The sequence below is a fragment of the Emys orbicularis genome, chromosome 7 (genome assembly GCF_028017835.1).
Source record: "Emys orbicularis isolate rEmyOrb1 chromosome 7, rEmyOrb1.hap1, whole genome shotgun sequence".
In the NCBI taxonomy this organism is placed as follows: domain Eukaryota; kingdom Metazoa; phylum Chordata; order Testudines; family Emydidae; genus Emys; species Emys orbicularis.
This window is the reverse complement of record NC_088689.1, coordinates 120,690,417-120,715,470: the sequence shown is the minus strand read 5'-3', so window position 1 is coordinate 120,715,470 and position 25,054 is coordinate 120,690,417. Positions and strand designations below refer to the sequence as shown.

Here is a 25,054-nt window from a genome sequence, read left to right as displayed (position 1 = left end):
TTAGTATAATAAGTATTATTATTATACCATTGAACTGTACAGACCTGCAAAGTTCTGCACACAATTCTAATGTCTATCCTTAAGGATTCACTCCAATCAGGAGAGCAGGATTGTTTATCTGTTCCACTCTGGTAGCAAAAAAAATGGGAAGGAACAGCTCTCAGAGAATATCAACAGTGGTCTGCAGGGCACTTTCCTGGCCGAAGTACAGCTCTATGCTGTCCCCTCTCTCAATCTGTGCCATTGGAGGGGGGGGGGGGGCGCCGCTAAGGCTGTTTTGGGGAACAGAGGAGAACATAGCTGAAGAACATAGTGCTCTGGCTGTTCTGTTTCCTATGGCCCACCAGAGGCTATGGGAAACAGAATGTAAGTAAGGGGAGACTTATGATTACTCTTACGCAGGGGAAGGGCAAGCCTAGAATACCAGAGGGGCAAAGGTAGTTCAAAGCGACCTTTCTCCCTCCCCACAACCAGTGGTGAGCTAGGGGAAAGGGAGTACTCAGAATTGGGGCCAAAGTTTTCTGTGGCTACTCTGAAGGCTTCAAAAGTTTTCCTTTAGTTTACTGACTGTTTCCCATAACTACTACCTGTGCTCTAAGTGGCATTTAAAAACAAAAAACAGTTGTTTTAAAGCTTCAAAGCTATGGAATTCCCTGAACAGAAGCAATTCAACATAGCAGCTTCTGTGGAACTCCAGAACCCTGTCCTTCATCCTACACGCCCACCCATGACATTTTACATAACCAAACAAACACTGTTGTTACAAACAATTCTAGCTATTATAAAACTACCCAGAAAAAAAACAAAACACAGTATTAAACAGCTGTTCTTTGATGTAGTCCCTATCTGGATAATCAAGTCATAGCATAGCAGTGACCTATGAAATAACCTGAAGTGATTCATTTGTTTTTATATCTCCTGCACCACACCCTCTTTCCTTTTCGCTCCCACAGCTGTGGGACGCTTCAGACCTGTAGCACCAGCGTAAAAGTCATTTGGAATGATACCAATTCTAAGCTGCTGCCCAACAGGCTAATCTAGAAATGTAACATTTCAATCCTCACTTTTTAAATTCTGGAACAAAGTCCACTTTAAAAGCCCTGCCTTGTGGGGGACAATGCAATGTCTTGTAGACAGGCAGCTGAGCCACTTCTGAAGTTTCATTAAGGAAAAAAAATACTTACATTTTTGTCTCCTTCAGTAATACAAATTTCATAGCAGTATGCCAGAAGGATATCAATTAAACTGAAATACACTTGATGACGGGTTCTTTTATCTAGCAGGTAAGATTTATTTGTGAATTTTCTCAGCTGCTCTCTCTCTTCTTCTGACAAGGAGACTAAAAAAAGTAAAAGGACAACAGATTACAAATTAAAAACCAAAAGGTTCCTTTTACAAAGAAGTATACTTCTTCCACAAACCCATGAAAGCAAACTGGTTACCAATCACATATTTAAAACATTACATATCTCTGAGAGAAAAAGCCTAAATCATTCTTACTTTGATTATTATCAATCTTTTATTGAACACTTATTAACTCGACTTAGGGCTTAACTACACGGGGAATAGGGTGACCAGATGTCCTGATTTTATAGGGACAGGCCCGATTTTTGGGTCTTTTTCTTATATAGCCTCCTATTACCCCCCACCCCCTGTCCCAATTTTTCACATTTGCTGACTGGTCACCCTAACGGGGAAGTTAGTGTGCAGTAAGCCAGAGTGTGAATTTAAAGCACAATGGTAGCTACTCCGCACTAACTCCCTCTGTGGACACTCTTACTGTGCACTAAGAGTGCCCTCAGGTGGTTTAACTTAATACACTTCCAAAAGGCATTAAGCTAATGAGCACAAAGGCTCTGTCAGTGCACACTAAAGTGCCCACACAGGGAGCTGTGTGGCATAACTTGTGCATACCAGCTACTGTGGGCTTTCTCCCCATGTAGTCAAGCGCATAGGCTCTTAGAATTGCCAACACCCCAATCATGCAAGTTACTCTGTTTAGGCAGACCCTTGTACCCATGTTAGAACTCTTCTGAAAATACCAGGCTCAGTGAGGTTGCAGGGGTATCCTGTACAGCGCTCTATGCAAAATCAGAGCCAAAGACAGTGACTGAAAATTTCTGAAGTTCTTACCAAGGAACCTAGATATTAGCATTCCCAGAGCAGTGGCAGGATAAAGAAATGATAAGAGAAAGGAAGAAAACAAGAGTAATTCTGTCACTCTGAACCCAGTCAAGTTTGATTTTAGACCTGGATAAGGTTTAGGAGCTGTGCTGGTTGTACTGGCTGACAATCTCCTCCCAGTGTTGAATGAAGATCAAGAGTGAAATCCGGTCCGCACTGAAGCCTATTTCGCCATTCATTCAGCCTGTCACCCCCAGTGTTCATACTAATTTTTTTCTGTCCGTTGCTTTTGATACTGGTGCTCTCAACGGGTCTGCAGACCTTCACGGGAACAGATGGGACTGGCTCTAGAACAGCTATTCTCCTTTCTTTTTTACATTACCCAGAGGGGAGGACTGGGCAATTACCCTTCTGAGCGGAGGATTTTCTGACGCAGGGTTCGATTTTCTCTCTTCCTGTTCACTATGGGGGCTGTGAGGAGGGTTTAATGGGGAGGCATGGTATACCTGCCTTCAGCATGCTGTCAACACCCTGCTCGCTTTTCAAATCACTGGAGATATCTGACACAACTGAAAAATTCACCCAGAACCAGAGCCCACGGAGATTGGAATTAGATAAGGGCTAGGTGGTAGAGACTAAACTGAGGTAAGACTGAGTTATTGGAGTTAATTAACGGTAAGCATGCAGGAAAACCGAAGTTATTACATACTGCAAAAAGTACCCCAAAACTGAACACAATTATATTAGCGCCTTCGAACGAGGGCGCAAGCCTGCCATCTGCGACTCAGGTTCACAATTTGAGTGCCTTTTTTGTTCTCCAGCTGCTTTCAGATGTCAGGTAGCAGCAGCTGCCAAGCTCTCTTTCCATCACTTGTACTTGTCAAGAAGATCACGGCCTTTTCTTTCAGATACAGACATCACCAAAGCCAACTGTCTCTTTACAGTTTAAGGTTGGATTACACCAATGTGCTTCACATGAGGCTGTATCTTAAACCCATTCAGAATTTGTAACTGGTAGAGAATGAGGCTGCCTGCTTACTATATTATCAGTAGGGAAAACATTACACTCATACTCCGTGATCTGCATGATCTGCCATTTTAGTTGTTGATTTTGAGTTAAAAGAACTACGGTAAATTGTTTCAGTCTCAGCTATTTGAGGGGTCATGTTATTCCTTATGTATTAATGTTGCAGTTGCAACTTTCTGAGACGCTCAAGCTTACAGCCATTAGGTTTAAACAAAAAACGTTCTGGTGGCAAGGTGCTGTCTGGAATTTTGGAACCGACTTCCTCCTTGGCTCTGACACCATTCAGATCTGATTATCTTCAATATATGCTACTTTCCCATACTTTTCCACAATGCAGGAAAAGAAGCTAATCTGTGTTGCAGGAAGCAGGAGAAGCCTATTTCAATGGGTTGGAAGGTCCTTTTATGATCATTTTAACTGAGTTTTGATTGTATGTAAAATTATTATTCTGCAACTAGTGCACTGTTACAGGCACTTTTATAAATAGGAATAAATACAACATATACACTGTTCAGTTTTAGTCCAAGAACAGATATGAATAACCCCATTTGCTGCCCTACTAGGATTCTTAAAGTGTCAAGTAAAAATCATGTGTTCTGATTAGATGCTGGGAGCAGAAGACTAAGAACATGTCTGGGTCCTGCAGATAGATGAAACCCAATATAATTTAGTACTTGATACATGATATTAGCCATTCATCATATCAGTAAAAGATTTTTGCTGTTAGATTTTCCAGGAAAAAATTTCTATCTGTGCCACTACAGTCAATTTTGGATGCAATCTCTAGTGTACACACAGAAAATTAGTCCCACATATAAAATAACACAAGTGAAAATTGTCTGCTAATTTCTGCTCTCACGAGACTTGTTTTTTAAAGGAACCCAAAGATAGTGTGTTATAATATTTCTGATCACTGCTTAAATGCAATGCAAAAGGACTCTGAAATTATCCTTAAACTACTGAAGAGATAAATGACTGACCACAAATGATCCTTGTGCAAACCTCAGGCTACATCAACCAGGAATCTCTTGTAAGTCAAATTAAGAAGCCAAGGAACCTGATCTAAAAATTTTCATTAAGACTATCTAGAAACTTTATGTCAGTGTTTGAGTGGTGGTGCTGGTGGTGGTGTGGCAGTGTTGTTTAGCATTTCAGTTACCTAATCTAGAAAACATTAAGTACATTTCCTTAGAATTATTAGAGTATTTCTCATAGTTACATTGCGTAAACAAATTTCTCTTTTATGCATAAACCCCTTCTCTTTAACACAACCATGTCACATTCCTCCAACAAATCCAGTAAATCCAGGAAATGTGTATTTACACTGGAATATTGCTCACAGTTTTTATACAATCCACATCCTCATGGTTACAATCTTCTCCATGAGACATGCAGTCTCCTTTATCCCAGGAGCTTGGCACAAGAGTTTATCCAAACATACCATAAAATGTTACAAACGTAATGGACACCAAAGGCTCCAGCACATACACACACACTCTCTTAAAGCATCAGACTGCAAATGGAAAAAAAATTGTACATGCTTCTTTTTGAAAATCTTTGCTGTCTTTATCTGCTTCATAAGCATTACATGCTTTGATTTTAGTTCTTAGCAAACTTCTTTGTGAACTAAATATTTCTTAGGAATGAAGCCAACTTATTTCTAAATTCCCAGAAAGTCAAGCTTGTCATATCTTGAGAAAGTTGATCTCCTTCTGTTGCCATGGTTTAGTGAGAAATTACAATTTAGCAAGAATGATGGTAATTCAACCTTTATTCTCCATCAGTACAGAATGATTTAGCATCTATTCCTTATATCTAGATTCCAAAACTTACAAAGAGATCTGCTTATAAACTCTTATTGACTTTTTCAGTGAATTATCTGGTTCATTTACACTAACTTATCTATAAGCCCACATGTGCAATGTTTTAATACATTTGAAATAAATTGATTTCTGAAAGAACATAACATGAAAACATTTACATTTTGCTACGCTAGGGTGGGCTCTAATGTGATATCAGAAGCTGTTGCATCAGGGTGTCCACACTTACAGTAACATCAAATTGGAAAAAACAAGTTACTTTCAAATTTCAACTAGCTTCCAATAGAGAACCCTCAGTAAAATCTATTGCACAATCATGTATAAATGGAAAATCCACCCTATAGAGGCCAACATAAAAGAGCACAAACTATGTCAAAATGGAAGACGGAAAAGATGAAAGCGTAAGAGGGAATCTAAGGATATGTCTACATGGCTTGCAGCAGCAAGTCTCAGAGCCTTGGTCAACAGGCTCGAGCTGCTACGCTTACAACAGCTGTGAAGATGTTGGAGTACAAGCTCCAGCCCAAGCTGCAAACCCACCCCCTCCTTAGGATTCACAGCCTGAGCTGCAACATCTACACAGCTATTGTTAGCATGGTAACCCAAGTCCGAGTCTATGGTCCTGGATTCTGACACTTGCTGCTGCAGTCTGCCACAAACTGTGTAGATGTATCCTAAGGGCAAATAACAAATCTTATCTTTTCAAGTCTTTGGTTAAGTACATCTGTGACAATCAGGGTCGAGACACACAGGGGGAGACCAGAGGGTCTGAACCCCAAAGAATAAGCAACGGAATCAACTGATTATATACAATATTATTGTACTACAAAAGTGTATTGACTAAGGTCTTTTATGAAAGCTGGTGACATGTTGGTGATGAATATTATTGCGTGACGAATGTACGGGTTGTGCATAAAAAGTTATGTATGTGTGTTGGAAATATGCTCTTAAAATGTGTTTTGGAGACAGTGCATAAGTCAAGCCTGCCCTAGACAAAGCAATGTGGATTTACCTGTCTGACTGGCTTGATTACAGGCAAAGGACAATGAAAGTACATTTACATATAAGGTAAACAAAGGAATCAAGCTAATAAGTGTCAGCGGAAACAGCACTGTGGGCATATTGGGAGACAGAGTCCACACTCCCCAGGAAGTCTTCCTGGCTCTGTAGGCAGAGACAATGGACTTTGGGAAACATAAGGGGAGAAAAAAGGCATTCTAGTTATCTGTCACTTAGGGAACAAAGGGGACAGCACCCTCTGATTCTGTGAACATTGGATCCTCTGGCCTGGAGGGTTAGAGATGCTAGTAATTTGATGAAAGAAAGAAAATCACTTAGGCAAAAATTGTAACTTGCTAAAATTAAGTTTTAGTCTCTAAAAAATGTTTTGTTTGCAACATGTGTGTCTTTTTCTCTCGTTTAGTATCACTTAAACCTGTGTTCTTTATTAATAAACTTATTCTTAGTTTTACTATAAACCATTTCAGTGCTGTTACATTGAAGTAAACAGTAAGTCTTCAGCTAGCCTGTCTCTCCTGAGGAAGCAAACTTAATTTCTGAGCGTGCCCAGTGAGAGGGATTGGACAGTTGCAGAGCGAAATCTCTGGGGAACTCAGGAACGGGTTCACCGAGTGCTACCTGCAAGTCAAGGTTAAGACTGGCAAAGTCTCAAGGTGTTTGTTGATGAGGTGGACAGACTAGTGTGGTAGGAAGCTGATACAGTCTAATCTTCATCAAAGCTCATTCTTGCTAAGGCGGAAGGGTAAGACAGTGGTTTATGGTTCTGGGCTGTCCTGAGGAGCGCATCAGTAGCATAGTCAATTGTAGGATTTACATGCTGCTTGCTGGTTGACTGAAGTTCACACTTCAAGCACTGGTAAATTAGATTTTTAAGTGATTCAGAGTGAGAAGGCTGGGAACAGTAAGATAAGGCTACAGTTTGTTGCTTTCTGTTTATTTTGGATAAATGAAATAGAACAAAGGAAAGCATAAGGTAAACAGAACAGCAGCAAGGGCAGGATGAAAAAAGAAACTTATGCCAAATACACCAGAAAGCAATTAGAAGAGTTGTTCTCTGCAGGTAAAAGGTCGGAGTATGACAGCCTCCATGGAGTGCACCCGGCTCCCCAAAGCATATCTGCAGTTCCAGAGCCTACAGTGATGGGAGGAGACAGACCCTCCAGCTTATAATGGAGCCCAGGATGTATATAGCTGGAGAGAGAAAAACTGCAACTGGAAACCTTTCAGATCAAACTACAGCAAGAAGAGAAAGAGAAGCAATGCCAACACGAACTCAATATATGGGAACTAAAAACAGAAAATCCTCAAGCAGTAATCGATCTTCCCCAAAAAACACCCAGTTGGGGGACACTGAGCCCTGTCTACAAATAGATACATTTTATTAAATAATATTTCACTACTGTAAAGAGACTGTGTGAATTACATAAAATTCCAGAAGACATGGCCGTCTCCCTGCTAGCGGCAAAGCTCTTCGGTAAAGCATTAAGTGTATTTAATTAAATGGAAACGAGTGAATTGTAAAAGGCTGTATTGCAAATATTTCAATGTACCCCCAAAATGTATACATTAAGGTTTAGAATGATGAGTCATAGAGAATATGTATATAAGGTATGTGATTCAATGAGAAAACAGGCAAAGGGGAAAGGGACTGAGAATTATGACCATTTATTTGACCTCTTTGCACAAGACGATTTCCTGAGCATATGCTCTAAGGAGATCAGAGAAGCCATTTGGGATCAATCCCTGAGTTCTGAACAGGAAGCAGCAGATCTGGCTGATTCCTATGTACAATCAGAGCATCACAATATCAGAGTCTGAAAGTCTACAGAAGATTGCTACCAGGCAATAAGAGAGTTATTAAGGAGAATGATATGTCAGAGAAGCTAAATAATTCCTCAGAAGCATCTGGCACTGCCCACTGTCATACAGAGGTAACTGGATTAGATGGACCACAGGTCAGCTCTGGTCTGCCCCAGTAATTCCTATACTCCTAAAGTTGCACTACCTATCTCAGTGGGAAAAAGTAACAAATGGCAAATGTAAACTGACTTTTAAAAAAGTTTACCACTAACAAAAATTAATTGGAGTCTGTATCTGAAATCTGCATTTTAGGAGGCATAAGTAAGAGTGTGTGTGCAATGAGTACTACATCTCTTACTGTTTATGTGAAAAGCAACAAACTATGTAAAAAGGTGATCAAGCTCCCCAAGCCATAACAGTGAGAGGGCATGAAGGATATGAAGAGGTATATGTTTTGAAGGGGACAAGAGTGTATCTTATGAAGTATATTCAACTGGAACTAATATATACAGGGAAAATTTAAGTTCACTAGAGGTTGGCAAAAAAGATTTGCAACAATTCCCCAAGGGTACAGTGGTGAGACATTCATTAATTTAGCGGATACAAAGTGCCAGGTGTTCTTAATAAAATCTCTCCCCGGAGAAAATATTTTTCTTCTAGTTGACAAATAAAGATCTTTCCATTTATCAAGGACTTTGAATTATAAATTACCCAGGCCTGAGACTGCTCATTAACATACAAAAACACCTAGCTAGTTATCCATATTCTCTTTCTACTTTTTAAAAAATTCTGCATAATTTAAGTTTAGCAGAACAATAAATGCATAACTACATTTTCTGCCACTTTAAATGTGTGCTATGCATGCTTCTATATTACCAGTGTGTTTTGTCTAACAATATTTTCATAGTATTGAAGGTTAATCTCTTGCAAAATAGCATCAGCTATCACCTGCTGTGTTCCAAATACACAAATTCTTAAACTTGATTTAAAATATTTTATATATTAGTCAGTGCCCAAATTATGTCTCTTATTGCTACAATTTAAAACATGAGCATTTTTCACAAGCTCAAAATGTAAGAGACAGAACAAAAATAATGGTTATCATGGCAAACTCAAAACAAGACAAATATTACAAGAGATTATCAGGCACCTATTATAGAGCAACTTGATCATTTCCTTAAAAAAAGTTGTTTAAATTAAACTTAAAAAAAAAAAAAAAAAAAAAAACCCTTTCCTCAATGGTAACATGTATTGGAACCAGCAATGACATAGGTCTGCACAGATAGGGTTTGGGTTTTTTTTTTTTTTCCATTTGTTTGGTTTTTTTGGGGGGCGTGGGGGGGTGGAGTGGCTGCACATTGTCAGGAACATATATGAATGTTTCAAATTGCTTCTTAATATTAGAGTCAGTATAGTTTAACATCCTTTAAAGGGAGGGAATAATTATCAAACAGTCAGAGTGTTTCACTGTAAATTCTATTTCCAGTGTTGCCAATGACTTTATGACACTGAGCAAACTGCTTAACCTTCTTCGTGTCAGTCTACCCAGCTGTAAAATGGCTACAATACCTACCTCACAGAGCAGTAGTGACACTTATGAATTAATGCTCATAAATCTTTTATAGGTTCTTGGATAAAAGATGCTATATAAATGCAGGGTGTTGTTAATAATCCTAACTAGTGGCCTGATTCTGTGGGTGCTGAACACTTCCCCAAGAGTTGTTCTTCACCTTGGAGGACTGGTCACTGTATTTTATAAACAAATTTAAAAACATTTCCATTCTACCTTTGTAAAACTTGGACATGAAATTTTCACTTATCTCCCATTGAGATGTTACAGCGTTCATTATATTTGTAGTGTCAGTAACACCAGTGATCCATGGGGTAAAGTTAGCAAGGTTTTATGCACTAGTGAACACATCTATGGTTTTCAAAATTCTATGATATTATACAGCAACATGCATTATTATTATTATTATTATTATTATTATTGTGATTTCAATTGTGCTCAGATACTCAACTCAGGATCCTGGACCCACAAGTGCTAGATGCTGTACAACAGACAATAAGAAAGAGTCTCTACCCTCTGGATATTCAACAACATATCGTATTGGAAACCTAAAAAATACAAAGTGCATTGAGTTAAACATCTTTGCTCATCTCCAGCCTCTCTAAATGCTGCGGGCAAGCTCATCTTCCTTGCCCATCGCTCCAAACACACCACCCTCTTTACAGTCCCTTTAATGCCTCCACATCCATTTCAAACTCCTTGGTCTCAATTTCAAGTTTCTGCTAATGCCTCTACCTCTCATTCCTGAATATTCATCACTCTCCTGTTTCCTACCAAGTCCATCTCCCCTCCCCCTCCCACAAGCATTTCCATGCCTTCTCCCATGCCTTCTCCCATGCGGCCATTACACCTGGAAAGCCCTCCCTGAATCTCAACTTCTCTCTTCCTCCAAGCCCTCCCCAAAACTATTTTTTCCATAGTCCATGAAAAACAAACCTGTAATTCCCTATAAGATATATCAAAAAAGATATAATCCTTTCTTCTCCTTTATGTTTGTGTCACCTTTTTAGACTGTAATATTTCAGGGGCAGGAACTTGCTTTTCATATATATTAGTAAAGAGCCTAGCAAATTTTGGGGCGGTACATAAATAATAATTTTTCACCATATGAAAAAGTATTTGCTGAAGGGCAGATCAGTGCCACTAATGTCACCTATGCAGTGAATGCAAGGAAGACTTCAGAAGACAGTAAGACAGCCACAACATTGTCAACCTATGAAACTCCAACTAACTGTATTTATTTGGAGACCTTGTGGCACCTTAGAGACTAACAAATTTATTCGGGCATAAGCTTTCGTGGGCTATAACCCACTTCATCCGATGCATGGAGTGGAAAATACAGTAAGCAGGTATAAATATACAGCACATGAAAAGATGGGAGTTGCCTTACCAAGTGGAGGGGGGGGGGGTCAATGCTAACGACGCTAATTCAATTAGGGTGGATGTGGCCCATTCCCAACAGTTGACAAGAAGGGGTGGATATCAACAGAAGGAAAATTATTTTGTAGTGACCCAGCCACTCCCAATCTTTATTCAGGCCTAGTTTGATGGTGTCAAGTTTGCAAATTAATTCCAGTTCTGCAGTTTCTTGTTGGAGTCTGTTTTTGAAGTATTTTTTGTTGAAGAATGGCAACTTTAAAGTCTGTTATTGAGTGTCCAGGGAGATTGAAGTGCTCTCCTACTGGTTTCTGAATGTTACAATTCTTGATGTCTGATTTGTGGCCATTTATTCTTTTGCGTAGAGACTGTCCAGTTTGGCCAATGTACATGGCAGAGGGGCATTGCTGGCACATGATGGCATATATCACATTGATAAATGTGCAGGTGAACGAGCTGTATTTATTTGGAAATTTACAGGCTTATGGAACGGTTCAGTCTTTAAAAAGAAAAATTGTTGCTGTTCAGACAGACTGGTCACTGGTAAGCATAATGGATTACTGTAAATAAAACAAGTGATCCCTGGAGCATGTAAATGCTATATTAAATACATGTGTCAGCCTGAGTCTTTGAAGACTTTTGTATTGCCTAAAAAGGAGGTTTACTGTTCAGCATTTTGAAATAGAGTAAAAATGAACTTTTAACTAAGCTGAATGTGACTGTTACAAAATGTAAAGCATTTCATCTGGAATCTGCAGAAGCAAGACTCTAATGTGAACCTTAGCAGCAAGAAAGAGAGCCTTTCAAAAGCTTTTCCCTCATGGGAACGGCTATGTAATTAGTTAGGCTTTTTTTTTTTTTTGGAGGATTATTTGACTTGCCTTAGACATTGTAAGCATGAACAAAAATCTTAGGCTGAGGTGCCTATCCCTGGAATGATACTTTTGCCACCAACGCAACGAAGATGAAGTCTAATCTCTAATGTTTCCACTGGCATCCCAGGCATTGTGCAGCAAAAGCAGTTTTTCAGTGATCTGTATAGCCTGATGACTGCCATTCAGGTGGAGAAGAAAAATCAGGAAGAAAACAATGAACTGGAGATGCAATGATTGCAACAAACAAAAATATAAGGGACAAAAAAGAAAAAAAATACTTAAGACAATGAAACAGCAAATTAGAGGAAGACAAAAAATACAGTGTGCATAAAAGCTGGAGGAAGAGACAGAAAAGGTTAATTAAAAGTAGATTCAAGGTAAGAATAGAAAACAGCTAAAGGCATTAAATGCTAATGAGACTAGCTGATCCCCCCCCAAAAAATCTTGTAATGAGACATTAAGAGAACTGAAGAGATAAAAAACAAAACAAGGGAAAATAAGCAAGGAAGAAACTTTTTAGAAAAAAAAGCTTTTTTACAAACGCAATATATTTTTCAATTATGTCCGTTTTCACCCATTCTCCGAGCAATGTCCTGCCGTTGGCCAACCAGCTGCCAAGTTCCTTCCAGTACTGCTGAATCCTTGAGAGCACAGGTTATTCACAAACATAGGTGGGAGGGAGGCTGAGCAAGGGGAGTAGTGATGAGACACAGGGCAAGTCTACACTATAAAATTAAGTCAACCTAAGTTACATCGACGTACAGCTGCCGCAGTCATTAAATCGCTTTTGCATGTCCACATTATGCTCCTTGTTTCAGCAGTGTGCGTCTCCAACTAGCATCAATGCAGAGAGCAGTGCACCATGGGTCGCTACTGTGCAACTCACTACTATTTAGCACAGGGTGTTTTGAGAAAGGTTTGCAATGCCTCACGGGAGCAAACGAGTCACACAGGGGTAACTGGGAATATGGAATCATGTCCCATGATGCAGTTTTCTCCATCCCATAATTTTATCTGCATCCGCGAATGTTGCACGCCTCTTTTCAAACGCTCTGCAAACTTGCGTGTTCGCCATCTCTGCAAGCAGCATGGATCCTACATAGCTCTGCACTATTGTGATGAGCGTTGTGAACACAACGTGCCTGATCCTGCAGCATTTCCAGAGCCCCAAGAAGAGCCCCAAGGAATAGGACGATTCTTTGCAGGCTGGCTTGCTGTGCACCATGAAAAGAAACAATTCAAGGTTGTTGTTGGCAGTCAAAGAGCAGCTGCAAACAATGAAGCGCCAGTTCTGGGCCCAAGAAACAAGCACTGACTGGTGGGACTGCATCGTTATGCAGGTATGGGATGACAAGCAGTGGCTACAGACAGTGGCGTAGCCAGGTTTTAAGAGCAGGGGGAGCAAACATAAAAAAGGCGCCCCCCCCCTTGGCTTCTCCTCTGGCCACCCCCCCCTTGGCTCCTCCTCTGGCTGCTCCACGCCCACCCAGCTCCTCTCACACGCCCCCCCATCTCATCCCTCCTGCCATTGTCCCTGGCCAGCCCTTCCCCCGCCCCTCTGCTGCCGGTGCCCGCCGGGACCGGGCTCGCAGGTCGGCAGGCTGAGCAGCAAGCGGCCACCCGCCTGCCTGAGCCCGGCTGCGCTCCTCGCCCCTGCTCCGGCAGCCGGGCTGTTGCCGCACTGAGCCCAGCCAAACGGAGCCTCTCTCTCAAGGCTGCTGCAGAGGCGCACAGCCTCCTCCCCCCTCGCCGCTTCTCTCGCCGGCCCCCCTATTGCCGGGCGGCACACACCCAGCCCAGCCCCGCTGCCGCACATGCTCCCCCCGGCCCCCCGCCGCCACACATGCTCCGCCCGGCTCGGCCCAAGCGATCCGGACCCGAACGGGTCCAGCAGCGTAGCCCGTCCCCGCTTCTCCCCCCAGCTGCCAGCCCCCCTATTGCCGGGCAGCACGCGCCCAGCCCTGCTGCCACACATGCTCCCCCGGCCCGGCCCGAGCGCTCCGGACCCGAACGGGCCCAGCAGTGTAGCCCGTCCCAGCTTCTCCCCCCGGCCACCGGCCCCCCTATTGCCGGGCGGCACGCGCCCAGCCCAGCCCCCCGCCGACGCGCATGCTCCCCCCGGCTCGGCCCCAGCGCTCCGGACCCGAACGGGCCCAGCAGCGCAGCCCGGCCCCGCTTCTTTGCCGGCCCCCCTATTGCCGGGCGGCACGCGCCCAGCCCAGTCCCGCTGCCGCACATGCTCCCCCCGGCCCGGCCCAAGCGCTCCGGACCTGAACGGGCCCAGCAGCGCAGCCTGTCCCAGCTTCTCCCCCCGGCCGCCGGCCCCCCTATTGCCGGGCAGCACGCGCCCAGCCCAGCCCCGCTGCCGCACATGCTCCCCCCGGCCCCCCGCCGCCGCGCATGCTCCCCCCAGCCCGAGCGCTCCAGACCCGAACGGGCCCAGCAGCGCAGCCCATCCCTGCTCTACCTGGCCGCCTGGCGTGCTCCCCCGGACGCGCCCGCCGCCCCGCCCCCCCCCCCCCGGCTCCTCCGGCCGTGCTGCCCTTCAGAGAGAAGCAGGCCCCACCCGCTGGCGCCATATAAGGTAACCCCTAAGGTGCCGCTTTTGAAAAATGTCCTGAGGGGAAGCGGCTGCTTCCCCTGCACCCCACTAGCTATGCTACTAGCTACAGAACTTTTGGATGCACAAGGCCACATTCCTGGAACTGTGTCCGGAGCTCACCCCAGCCCTCTGGTGCAGCAACACCAAAATGAGAGCTGAACTGGCTGTGGAGGGCGAGTGGAGATCGCTGTGGGGAAGCTGGCAACACCAGATTGCTACCGATCTGCTGGGAATCAATTTGGAGTTGGGAAATCCACTGGGGGAGAGGGGTTGCTGTGATGGAAGTGTGCAGGGCCATTAATCAGCGCCTGCTACGAAGGAGTTTGACGCAGGGCAATATGCAGGACATAGCGGATGGTTTTGCAGCAATGGGGTTCAGGAACTGTGGTGGGACGATAGATGGCACACATATCCCTATTCTGGCACCGGACCTCCTTGCCACAGAGTACATCAACAGAAAGGGCTACTTTTCTATGGTACTGCAAGTGCTGGTGGATCACTGGGCACGTTTTACTGACATCAGCATGGGATGGTCAGGGAAGATGCATGACGCACGCATCTTTAAGAATACAGGCCTGTTCAGAAAGCTGTAAACAGGGACTTTCTTTCCAGACCAGATAATTACCATTGGCGATATTTAAATGCCTATAGTGATGCTGGCGGACTCAGCATACCCTTATTCCCATGGCTCATGAAGCCACACATCGGCCACCTCAACAGCAGCTAGGAGCACTTCAACCACAGAGGGTACAGAATGACAGTTGAATGTGACTTTGGCTGCTTGAAAGGCCTCTGGTGCTGTCTACTCACAAGATTAGACCTCAGTGAAAAAAAATATCCCCATGGTTATAGCCAGAGCCGTCCCTAGAGGGTGTGGGGTCCAGGACATAGGCGCCAAGTTTCTATCTGCCTGGGGGTGCTCCCCCCCGGCTCCGCCCAGGCCCTGCCCCCACCCCCCCTTCCCATCCCCCTCTTCCTGGCCCTGCCCCCCCTTCCCCATCCAGTTCTTCCCTCTCCCCCGAGCACACTGCGCCCTTGCTCCAGATGCAGTGAAACAGCTGTTCAGCGGTAGGCTCTGGGAGGGAGGTGGAGGCACTGATTGGTGGGGCCCGCCAGCAGGCAGGAGGCGCTGGGGGGAGGGAGAGGTTGCTACGGGGGCTCCTCCTCACTCCCTCCCACCCCCCACACCTCACTTCCCCGCCCGCCTCCTCAGGAAGCGCAGGGCCCCGGGCAATTGTCCCAATTTGCCCTACCTTAGGGACAGCTCTGGTTATAGCTGCCTGCTGTGCACTTTATAATATCTCTGAAGCAAAGGGGGAGAAGTTTCTGCCAAGGTGGAGGGTGAAGGTGAAACAGCTGTCTGCTGATTTTTAACAGCCAGATACCAGGGCTATAAGAAGAGCTCGACCTAACTACGTTGACCTAAGCGCTCCACCTCTCACAGAGGTGGAGTTATTACGTCAGCGTAGCGGGCAAGTTACATCGGCGGGAGCAATATTTCAGTGTAGACGCTTACACTGTTAGGTCAATGTAAGCTGCCTTGTGTCAACCTAACTCTGTAGCATAGACCAGGCCATACAGCGGTGCTACTTCAGCGAATTTGTCCTAGTGATAGTGTCAGAAATGTGACAGAAGAAGGCAGGCTGCAGAGAGTATAAAGAAGTGGAGAACGGGGGTTTTCAAAATTGCTCTCTGAAGCTCTGCTAAGGAGTTCTTGCTTCTACAGCCTTGTACCAAGAAAGCGTTTTTGCTTAGGTATGGGCCTGATTCAGCAAGGTATTCAAGCACATGCTTAATTTTAAGCATGGGAATAATCCCATTGATTTCAATTGGACTATTCTCATGCCTAAAGTTAGGCACATGTTTAACTATCTGGCAGAACTGAGATCTACTTGTCTTGTTAAGAAATAAGAAAGAGTGAGTCTAGGCTACCCTCAGTTCTGTGAAGAAACAAAGAACTTCCAGTGGGAGCCTGGAGGAGATGAGATCTTTCCTATTTTGATACATCTAGAATATCCTGTTAGGTTCGCAAAGGGAGAAAACCACACAAGTAATGTATCAGTGGATGAATCATTAAGAAAATTTTCTAACTAGAGTCATTATTCTCCTGTACTTCTTATTTTATTCTGACACCACTACTTTGCCAGTAATGTACAGCTGTATAATCATTACTGGGGTTATACACTTGTCATGGTGACTTTTTTAAACTTTAAAATAAAGAAAAGCATGCATTTGTCATGGCAGAAGTGTCATACCGTAGTATTTTATTGCACACTATATTACAAAGAATGAAATCATGGACCTGTTTCACTTTATATTTTTAAGTTTTAAGACATTTTAAAAATATTTTTGGAGATATCAGATGTGATGCCCAGCTAACTAACCTTTCCAGCTTTTATTGTTCTCTTCCAGACATGCCTTTATCTATCGAGTTACTTAAGTTACCATCAACATGTTATTTGAGCCCCTGACCTATAGTTTTATTCCTCATCCACAATTTTTTTGCATTTGATATTAATCTAGATCAGGGGCAGGCAACCTGCGGCATGCGAGCTGATTTTCAGTGGCACTCACACTGCCCAGGTCCTGGCTACCGGTCCAGGGGGCTCTGCATTTTAATTCAATTTTAAATGAAGCTTCTTAAACATTTTAAAAACCTTATTTACTTTACATACAACAATAGTTTAGTTATATATTATAGACTTATAGAAAGAGACCTTCTAAAAACGTTAAAATGTATTACTGGCACGCGAAACCTTAAATTAGAGTGAATAAATGAAGACTCGGCACACCACTTCTGAAAGGTTGCCGACCCCTGATCTAGATTCTCTTTCACTTAGTATCTTAGAAAAATATAAACAAGTGAGCATTCATACAAGTCTCACCTCTAAGAAATATGACATTGTTATTATTTGCTATAGATGACCAACAGCAAAAGCGTCACAAGTAATAGATAAAAGCACCAAGCCATCTCTTACTTTTAGTCAACACCAGGCCCTCTCAGAGGTCCAGAGAGGCCCAGGCCACTTCCAGCTTTTTGAGGGCCCTAGCCATAATAAAAATAAAAGAAGATGACACATGAAAACAAAATAAGGCACCAAAAAAAAAATAAAAAAATTCAGATTGTGTCTCATTCTAACAAATGCTTTTCTAGCCTTTTTCTGTGCAAATGCACTAATTATTGAGGGAAAATCTAGCTTTCGTGCAATGTCACAGTTGATATTAAGCATGGCGAGCCCATTCAAACGCTCTTGTCCCATAGCTGAACAGTGATAGTTCTTTACCTGCTTCAACATGTTGAAGGTGCGTTCACCTGAAGCCACTGATGCAGGCAAACTGACAAAAATACGCAATGTGATTGTGATATTAGAAAACACCTCAGAGAGTCTAAGTTCGAGTATTTCTTGAATCAATTCCTTTGGCTTGCAATCCAATTTAAAGTTCGTGGAATATATTCGTTTGAAGAAGATGACCTCGTCACTGAGATCTTTTGAGACTTCTTTATAGTACTGTTGCTGATCCTTTTTATCTCAGATCTGCTTGATGCTTTATGCGGGGGAAGCTTAAGTCGTAAGACTAAGATCTCCAGTCCCACTGGATCACCCTGGATATGAACACTGGACTGAATCTATGAACTTATTCTGAAAGAACTCTTTGCACCCGCAAAGCTCACCATCTCTATGAAATTGATCTCAGAACTGTACTCATGTTTGTGGGTATACTGATCTTTTAACCAATATTCATTCTCTCTTTTCGTTTTTAATAAATTTTAGTTTAGTTAATAAGAATTGGTAAGATCTGAAATATTCATTAACTTGACAGGTGATGTGTCCAATCCTTTGGGATTGGTAGAACTTTCTTATACAATGAATAAGATTTTCAGTAATCCTCATCATATTTGACTTGAGAGTCTGTGTGGAAGCCCAAGGCTGGGTTGCTATAAGGGAACTGAGTTTCTGGCTTCTGTGTAACCATTAAGGTATTGTAGAAGCTGTATTGTGCTGGCTTGGTAAATCTAAGTATTGGAATATCCACCAGCTTTGGGGATTGTCTGCCCCATTCTTTGCAGTTTGCCCTAATTGAGTAACTTCAGCGTGGCTCCCCGGTCACACTGGGTTGGCCAGATAAGGAGCAAGAACTTTTAACACAGATGCAAGCCCTTGTTTTAGAGGACTTATAGAGAAAATGCTAAATTAAAAAAAAATATTTTGCAGAGAATGGAGATGCGGGTCCATTTTTAAACAACTTTAGGCTGAAAAAAGGTGATTATTTTGAGCTTCTATTACCTCTATAGGTATTTAGTATGTATAGGTGTAAGTATAAGTACCATCAGGCTAGGTCAAATTTCCATTCAGTCACTCATTCAAAGTAAAAAAGATAGTAAAGTTGATGAAGGTGGGCTAATTACATAAAAAATAAATTTTCACTTTTCAGTTTAAACTTTCACTGAATTCTGCAAATAAGTGCTCTCTAACACCAAAATAGAATGCTTTTGACTATACAGCCACTCCATAATGGACTGAGTCATACACCCATTATAAATCACTTACATTTTGCAACATTAATTGGTTTACAAATATAATACAAGTAATAATGCTTTTTAAAATTTTCTTACAAGTGGCACAAATAGAAATGGATTCCTTTTTCAATAAATTTCTGTCAGGAATAATGAGTACTTCCACAGTTAGAAAGAAATGTCCCTTAAAGCCGAAAGTCATAAAATGGAACTTAATGCAGTATTAAAATAAATATATATACACACATATATATATAAAATCTGATTATATAAGATAACATGGTAAGAGTAAATGTGTATCGTCTTTTCTTCTACAAAACTACACAGCATACAAACTATACACACATGAAAGCTTAACACATGTACTCCACAAGCATTGCTTTTCAAGCCATGGAAAGAAAGGCTGATAAAGGACAGAAGTAGTTACCTACTCTACAGTAACTGGTTCTTTGAGATGTTGTCAACATGGAACCCACTGTAGGTGTGCCTGCATCTGATGAGCATGAGATCAGATTTATTTATTTATTTATTTTTAAACAAACACAACAGTGTCCCTTAAGGCTGCAAATGCACCCTGTGCCTCCTCATGCTTCTATGCAAGAGCAGTGACCACAAACCCTCCTTCAGTTCCCTTGCAATTCAAAGCCCTTGGTAGCTGAGGATTCTGAAAAGCAGGGATAGAGGACAGGTTAGGGGATCCACACTGACATCATCATCTTGAAGAACCAAAGATACCATAAGGCAAGTACTGTAACTGTCCTTCCTTCTTCAAGGGTGGATCCCACTACATGAGTGTGGATCCCACTACAGGTGACTGGCAAGAATTACCCCTCAGGATGGGAGGAATGAGGAGTTTCAGCTGCATCAGTCAAACCTTGATTGTAATACTGCTCTCCTAAACTTAGTCTTGACCCAGCCGCTAAGTCCACAGTGTTTGACAAAAGTTAGGGGGTTACTCCATGTCATCGCCTTGTACATCTCTTATATTGTCTGAAGAATGCAAATGTCACTTTGTAATGAGTCTTGATGTTCAGTGGGAGAGATTCACCAGCCAACTGTTAACACAAGGAGATACACTGTTGTAGCCAATTTTGATATTCTCGGAGATGAGCTGGCTTAACCTTTACAACACCCATCTATAGCCACAAACAGAGAGGGTGAATCTCAATGGTTTTGTCCTATCAATATAACAAAGCAAAGTCCTGGAAACATCTAGTGTGCAATTTATTTGCTCCCAATGCCAAATGTGGTCTTTTGATGGATTGATTCAGATGAAGTTTCAGACCACTCTGAGGATGAATTTTGGCTGAGACCTTAACACTACCTTGTCCCTATATAATAAAAAAGAAACATTCAAGAAATATTCTTCAAATAGTTTGAAAAGGAATAAGTCTGAAGCTTAGCCGGGGTAGCAGGATGGATACTCACTGGGTTCTCTCTCACTGAAGGCAGTAGGAGGGCAGTAAGAAGGAACCAAGGGAGGGTAGTGGCGACTCCACACCTTATGCCCTTGCATGGGAGGGCACAGGGCAGTCCCTATGGGCACTGCTGTAAATTCAGTATGGCACACAACAAACACTTTCAGTGGTATACAAACTGACATGCCCAACAAACTACAGGTTTATCATACAATGGGCATCATCTAAATCAATCTCAAAGGATATTATAATACATGCAATATTAGTTTGTGCCACTAGAGTGCCTGTATTTTTAAACTCTCTGACACTGTGCAGTTGGGCATTGGCCCTAGCCTCCTTTTTAATATGGGCATGATCCAAAGCTCTTTGAAATCATTAAAAGCCTTCCCATTGATTTCAACAAGCTTTGGTTCAGGCACACATGGCACCTTTGCCTACTGCAATCAAATGTCAGCCCAGTCCTATTGGATAACGCAGCCACTCACAACCAGTAAGAGAAATCCTTCCCTTTCCACAATATAGTGTCAATTCCTACATGTGCACTTTCGATATCACTTCCACTTTGGCAATAGCCTGACGCATCAGTTCTTTTCCAGACTATATCACTAATACAGATCTGGAGACAGTTAACTTGCATTTTCCTTTTAAGTACCCAGTAAACTATTTTTGTGACATCCCTGCTACCCCTAACTCTGTATAAATAGGAATTCCTTGAATCTTCGTTATAACTCAAAATGGCTGAACTGTCTTGGATTTTATTGCTTTAATACTGTCTCCAAACATAGAGAACTCATCAGATTGCTCACTGATTGCTCCTCCATAGCATGTACATACTTTCTGTACCCTTGAGGCTTCCTGCCCCCTTATGCATTTGCATTAATGACAAATCTCCAAGTGGAACCTGCACTCCCTCTCATGGTGATTTCTTCTATCACATCTAAATCAGGATTCAATAGCCTCCATTGGTTTCAGACTCTCACTCAGTTCCCTGTCATCTCTTGCTGAAGTTTCCATTGACACAATAGCAGCTTCTTTCTCAACTCTCTCTCTCAGTCAACAATTTCTTTTGGCTGCTGTCATTACATAATCCAAACACCATTCAGTCCTTTAATGAGTCATTTAAATTTACACGAGATTCACAAAATGCCATGAGTTTCTTAAATTCAGCCAACAGACTGAGGGGTTCTGATCATGTTTGTGACATCAAAACTAAACTTCTCCCCTATAATGAGCCGCCTGGGAAAGAGATGGTCCCTTAGGACTGTCCCAATCGCTGCATAACTTTTCCTAGTTGGGTCACTAAGGCTTGTCGGGCTTTTGAGTAATTTCTGAGTAATTTCCTATAAAGCCCAAGGTTTTTTTTTTTAGGAACATCATTTGCAAAAAAAAAAAAAACCACCCTATTTATTCTATCTATATAATCTGCCCACTGTTCTTCATTTTCGTTGTATTCTGTAACATGGCCAAATGTGGTCACAACTTTATTAAACGAGAAGTGAACAGTGAGAGCAAACAAAAGAAATAAACCTCGCTACTTTTTTGTTTCCAAGTCTCTCGCACTTTTGTCCAATGTCTTTAATCTACTGTGTCTCCAATGTATGTGACGTGTGTGTTAACAATGCCTCACTGCAATGGCTGGATGGAGATCAATGAGAGAATGCACCAGAGCTGTTGCAACACACTCTGTTTACCCAGATTCCCTTCTATTTCCTGTGTAAAAGCTCAGAGTACAAGGAACTAGAGGCTAGAACAGGGGTGGACAAACTTTTTGGCCCAAGGTAAGGAAGGCTGTGCCTCCCCAAACAGCCTGCCCCCTATCCGCCCCCTCTCACTTCCCTGCCCCCTCAGAGCCCCCAACCCTTCCAATCCCCTGCTCCTTGTCCCCTGACCACCCCTCCCGGAATCCCCGCACTTAACCGCCCCCCGGGACCCCACCCCCTATCCAACCCCCCTGCTCCCTGTCCCCTGACTGCCCCCTCCTGGGACCCCCTGCCCCTAAGCGCCCCCCTGGAGCCCCACCCCCCATCTATCCTCCCCGCCCCTTTCAGAATGTGGCCCTGCGAACATGGGCGGGGGACTCAGGAGGAGCAGGGGCAGCCACACAGCCGGAGAGAAGCAGCGGTTTCCCCTTCAAAGCGCCGCTTCTCTCCGGCCGGCGGCGCTGCCGCCCTGTGCCCCTTCTGAGTCCTCCGCCCGCATTCCCCGTGCTCCCGCCTGCTCCCCTGCCCCCGCAGTGCAGCCCCTCCCCCTGTGGCGGGTGTGCCAGTGCTGAGCTGCCCAAGTGCCTGGCCCTGGGTCCCCCTGTTGTTGGGGGGCCCCTGAAAGAGTACCCTGTGTTAACTGGTAAATCTGCCCCTGAGCCGCGCCATCCGTCCGGAGCCAGCCACGCCATCGTGCTGCCGGCACGGCGAGCTGAGGCTGCGGGGGAGGGGGGACAGCAGGGGAGGGGCCGGGGCCGGCCAGGAGCTCAGGGGCCAGGACGGCCCCGCGGGCCAAAGTTTGCCCACCTCTGGCCTAGAAACACAAAGTAATATTTATATATATGGATCCCATGTTTGATTAATTAACAATTATCATTTAGCATGGCAAATCCTGTGTTCTTAAGTCAGGGGTGGGCAAACTTCTTGGGCCGAGGGCCACATCTGGGTGGGGAAATTGTGTGCAGGGCCATGGCAGGGGGTTGGGGTGCGTAAGAGAGTGCGGGGTGTAGGAGGAGGTGCGGTGTGCAGGAAGGGGCTCAGGGCAAGGGATTGGGGCAGAGAAGGGGTGCAGGGTGCAGGAGGGGGCTCAAGGCAGGGGTGCAGGAGGAGTGCGAGATGCTGGCAGGGGGCTCAGGGCAGGGAGTTGGGGGGCGGGGTGCAGGAGGGGTTCGGGCTCCGGCCCAGCGCCACTTACCTAAAGCGGCTCCGGGGTGGCAGTGTCGCGCACCGGGGCCAGGGCAGGCTCCCTGCCTGCCTGCCCGCCTGCCCTGTCCCTGTCCCCACGCCGCTCCCAGAAGCGCTGCGGCCCCTGGGGGAGGGGGGGCGAAGGGCTCCGCGTGTGCTGCCTTTGCCACGCCTCCAGGTACCTCCCCCGAAGCTCCCATTGGCCGCGGTTCCCCATTCCCGGTCAATGGGAGCTGCGGGGGGCAGTGCCTGGAGGCAACACACGGAGCCCTCTGCCCCCGCGCCCGGAGGCCACAGGGACTTGGTGCCGGCGGCGCCACGGGCCGGATCCAAAGCCCTGAAGGTCCGGATCCGGCCCGCGGGACGTAGTTTGCCCAACCCTGTCCTAAGTCATCGAGGAGATGATATGACGATCAGAGGACATATATAAAGGTAACAGTCAACTCTAAAACCACTATATATAAAAGTAGTAATCTCACACAGATACCCATTAATAGTACTGTCACAGGTTCATCCTCTAAAGATGAAACACATCTTGTAGGCCATAAAACAAGGAATAGAAAGAAGCCCATAGGATACATAAAAAAATATATGTGGAATAACCACCTGTGGAACAATATAATATACAAGTTTCTAAAGATGATTCGTATATTGTATAGAAATATTGGCTGATATTAAGGCAGTTTTATGCAAATGATTCTGAACAATGAGACTTACAGTACAGTGTCCATCATATTCACAAGTGGATACATAAATCAATTACTACTGTATTTTCAAAAAAGGAAAAATCGGGTATCAGGAGAACAATGACTTACGAAAATCTGAAAAGAGGAGATATACTAGTAACACACGGAGCACTCGCACCTTCTAGTTAATATAATGTCCAAACAAAGACAGTTTTAATTTGAAATTACATTTCATGACTGTCAACTCTTGAGAGGTTTCCATGAGGTCCATAAAATCTATAGCAAAGACTTAAAAGGGAGCTGCATCTTCACAGATCACTGATGTGTCTAATATAATCCTTGAGAACAGATGACAGAGCTAAAACTATAGTTTCGTCTGAAGATACGAGGTTGCATAATAACGAATTGCACAAAACTCTAGTAGTTTATATATAAATGCTGCAGGAGAGATGACCAATATATATCTCCTATCCAAACAGACACTCAACTCTTAAAAAAAAAAAAAAAAAAAAAAAAACACATTATAATCATCCTTGAAATAATGACAAAGGGTGGTATTAGTATTACATGATTGGAAATTGCTAGCTAGAACCATGACTCTTCATCTTGAAGACAGCTTTCTGGCAAGTAATGGGGAACGGAAGCAATAAAAATTAAATGAAATGTATACACTCTTACCGAACGTTGTTTGACTAACATGTTCCTGAGGACTCCTTCCCTGGGAAGCCATCTTTTTTGCATAAGCATCAACCCACCAGGGCTTGTACTTCAAAACATGCTGAATGACTACATCTTCAAAAAAGTCAGCACTGGAGAAAAGAGTCCCTTGTTATTTATTTCAATGTATAGTACACATACAAAAAAACACCAATCGCAAATTCTCTAGTGGCGTACACTAAAAATTAGGGCTCTCAAGCGATTAAAAAAGTTAATTACAATTAATCGCGCAATTAAAAAATTAATCGATTAATCACACTATTAATCAATAATAGAATACCATTTATTTAAATATTTTGGATGTTTTCAACATTCTCAAATATATTGATTTCAATTATAACAGAATACAAAGTGTACAGTGCTCACTTTATATTTATTTTTTATTACAAATATTTGCACTGTAAAAAACAAAATAGTATTTTTCAATTCACCACATACAAGTACTGTAGTGCAATCTATTTATCATGAAAGTTGAACTTACGAATGTAGAATTATGTACAAAAAAAACTGCGTTCAAAAAACAAAACAATATAAAACTTTAGAGCCTACAAGTTCACTCAGTCTTATTTCTTGTTCAGCCAATCGCTCAGACAAACAAATTTGTTTACATTTTCAGG

The 25,054-nt window shown here is 43.3% G+C and overlaps 1 protein-coding gene across 1 annotated transcript in view; it reads right to left on the bottom strand.

The window, feature by feature from the left end:
• The window catches only part of SHQ1 (SHQ1, H/ACA ribonucleoprotein assembly factor), a 106,306-nt gene that overhangs the window by 66,901 nt on the left and 14,351 nt on the right, over nt 1–25,054 (bottom strand). Inside the window, exons 6-7 of the mRNA XM_065408150.1 lie at nt 24,399–24,529; nt 1,185–1,339 (exon numbers count right to left, since the gene is read on the bottom strand). Coding sequence (XP_065264222.1) covers nt 1,185–1,339; nt 24,399–24,529 — 286 coding nt within the window. The remainder of the gene's footprint in view (nt 1–1,184; nt 1,340–24,398; nt 24,530–25,054) is intronic.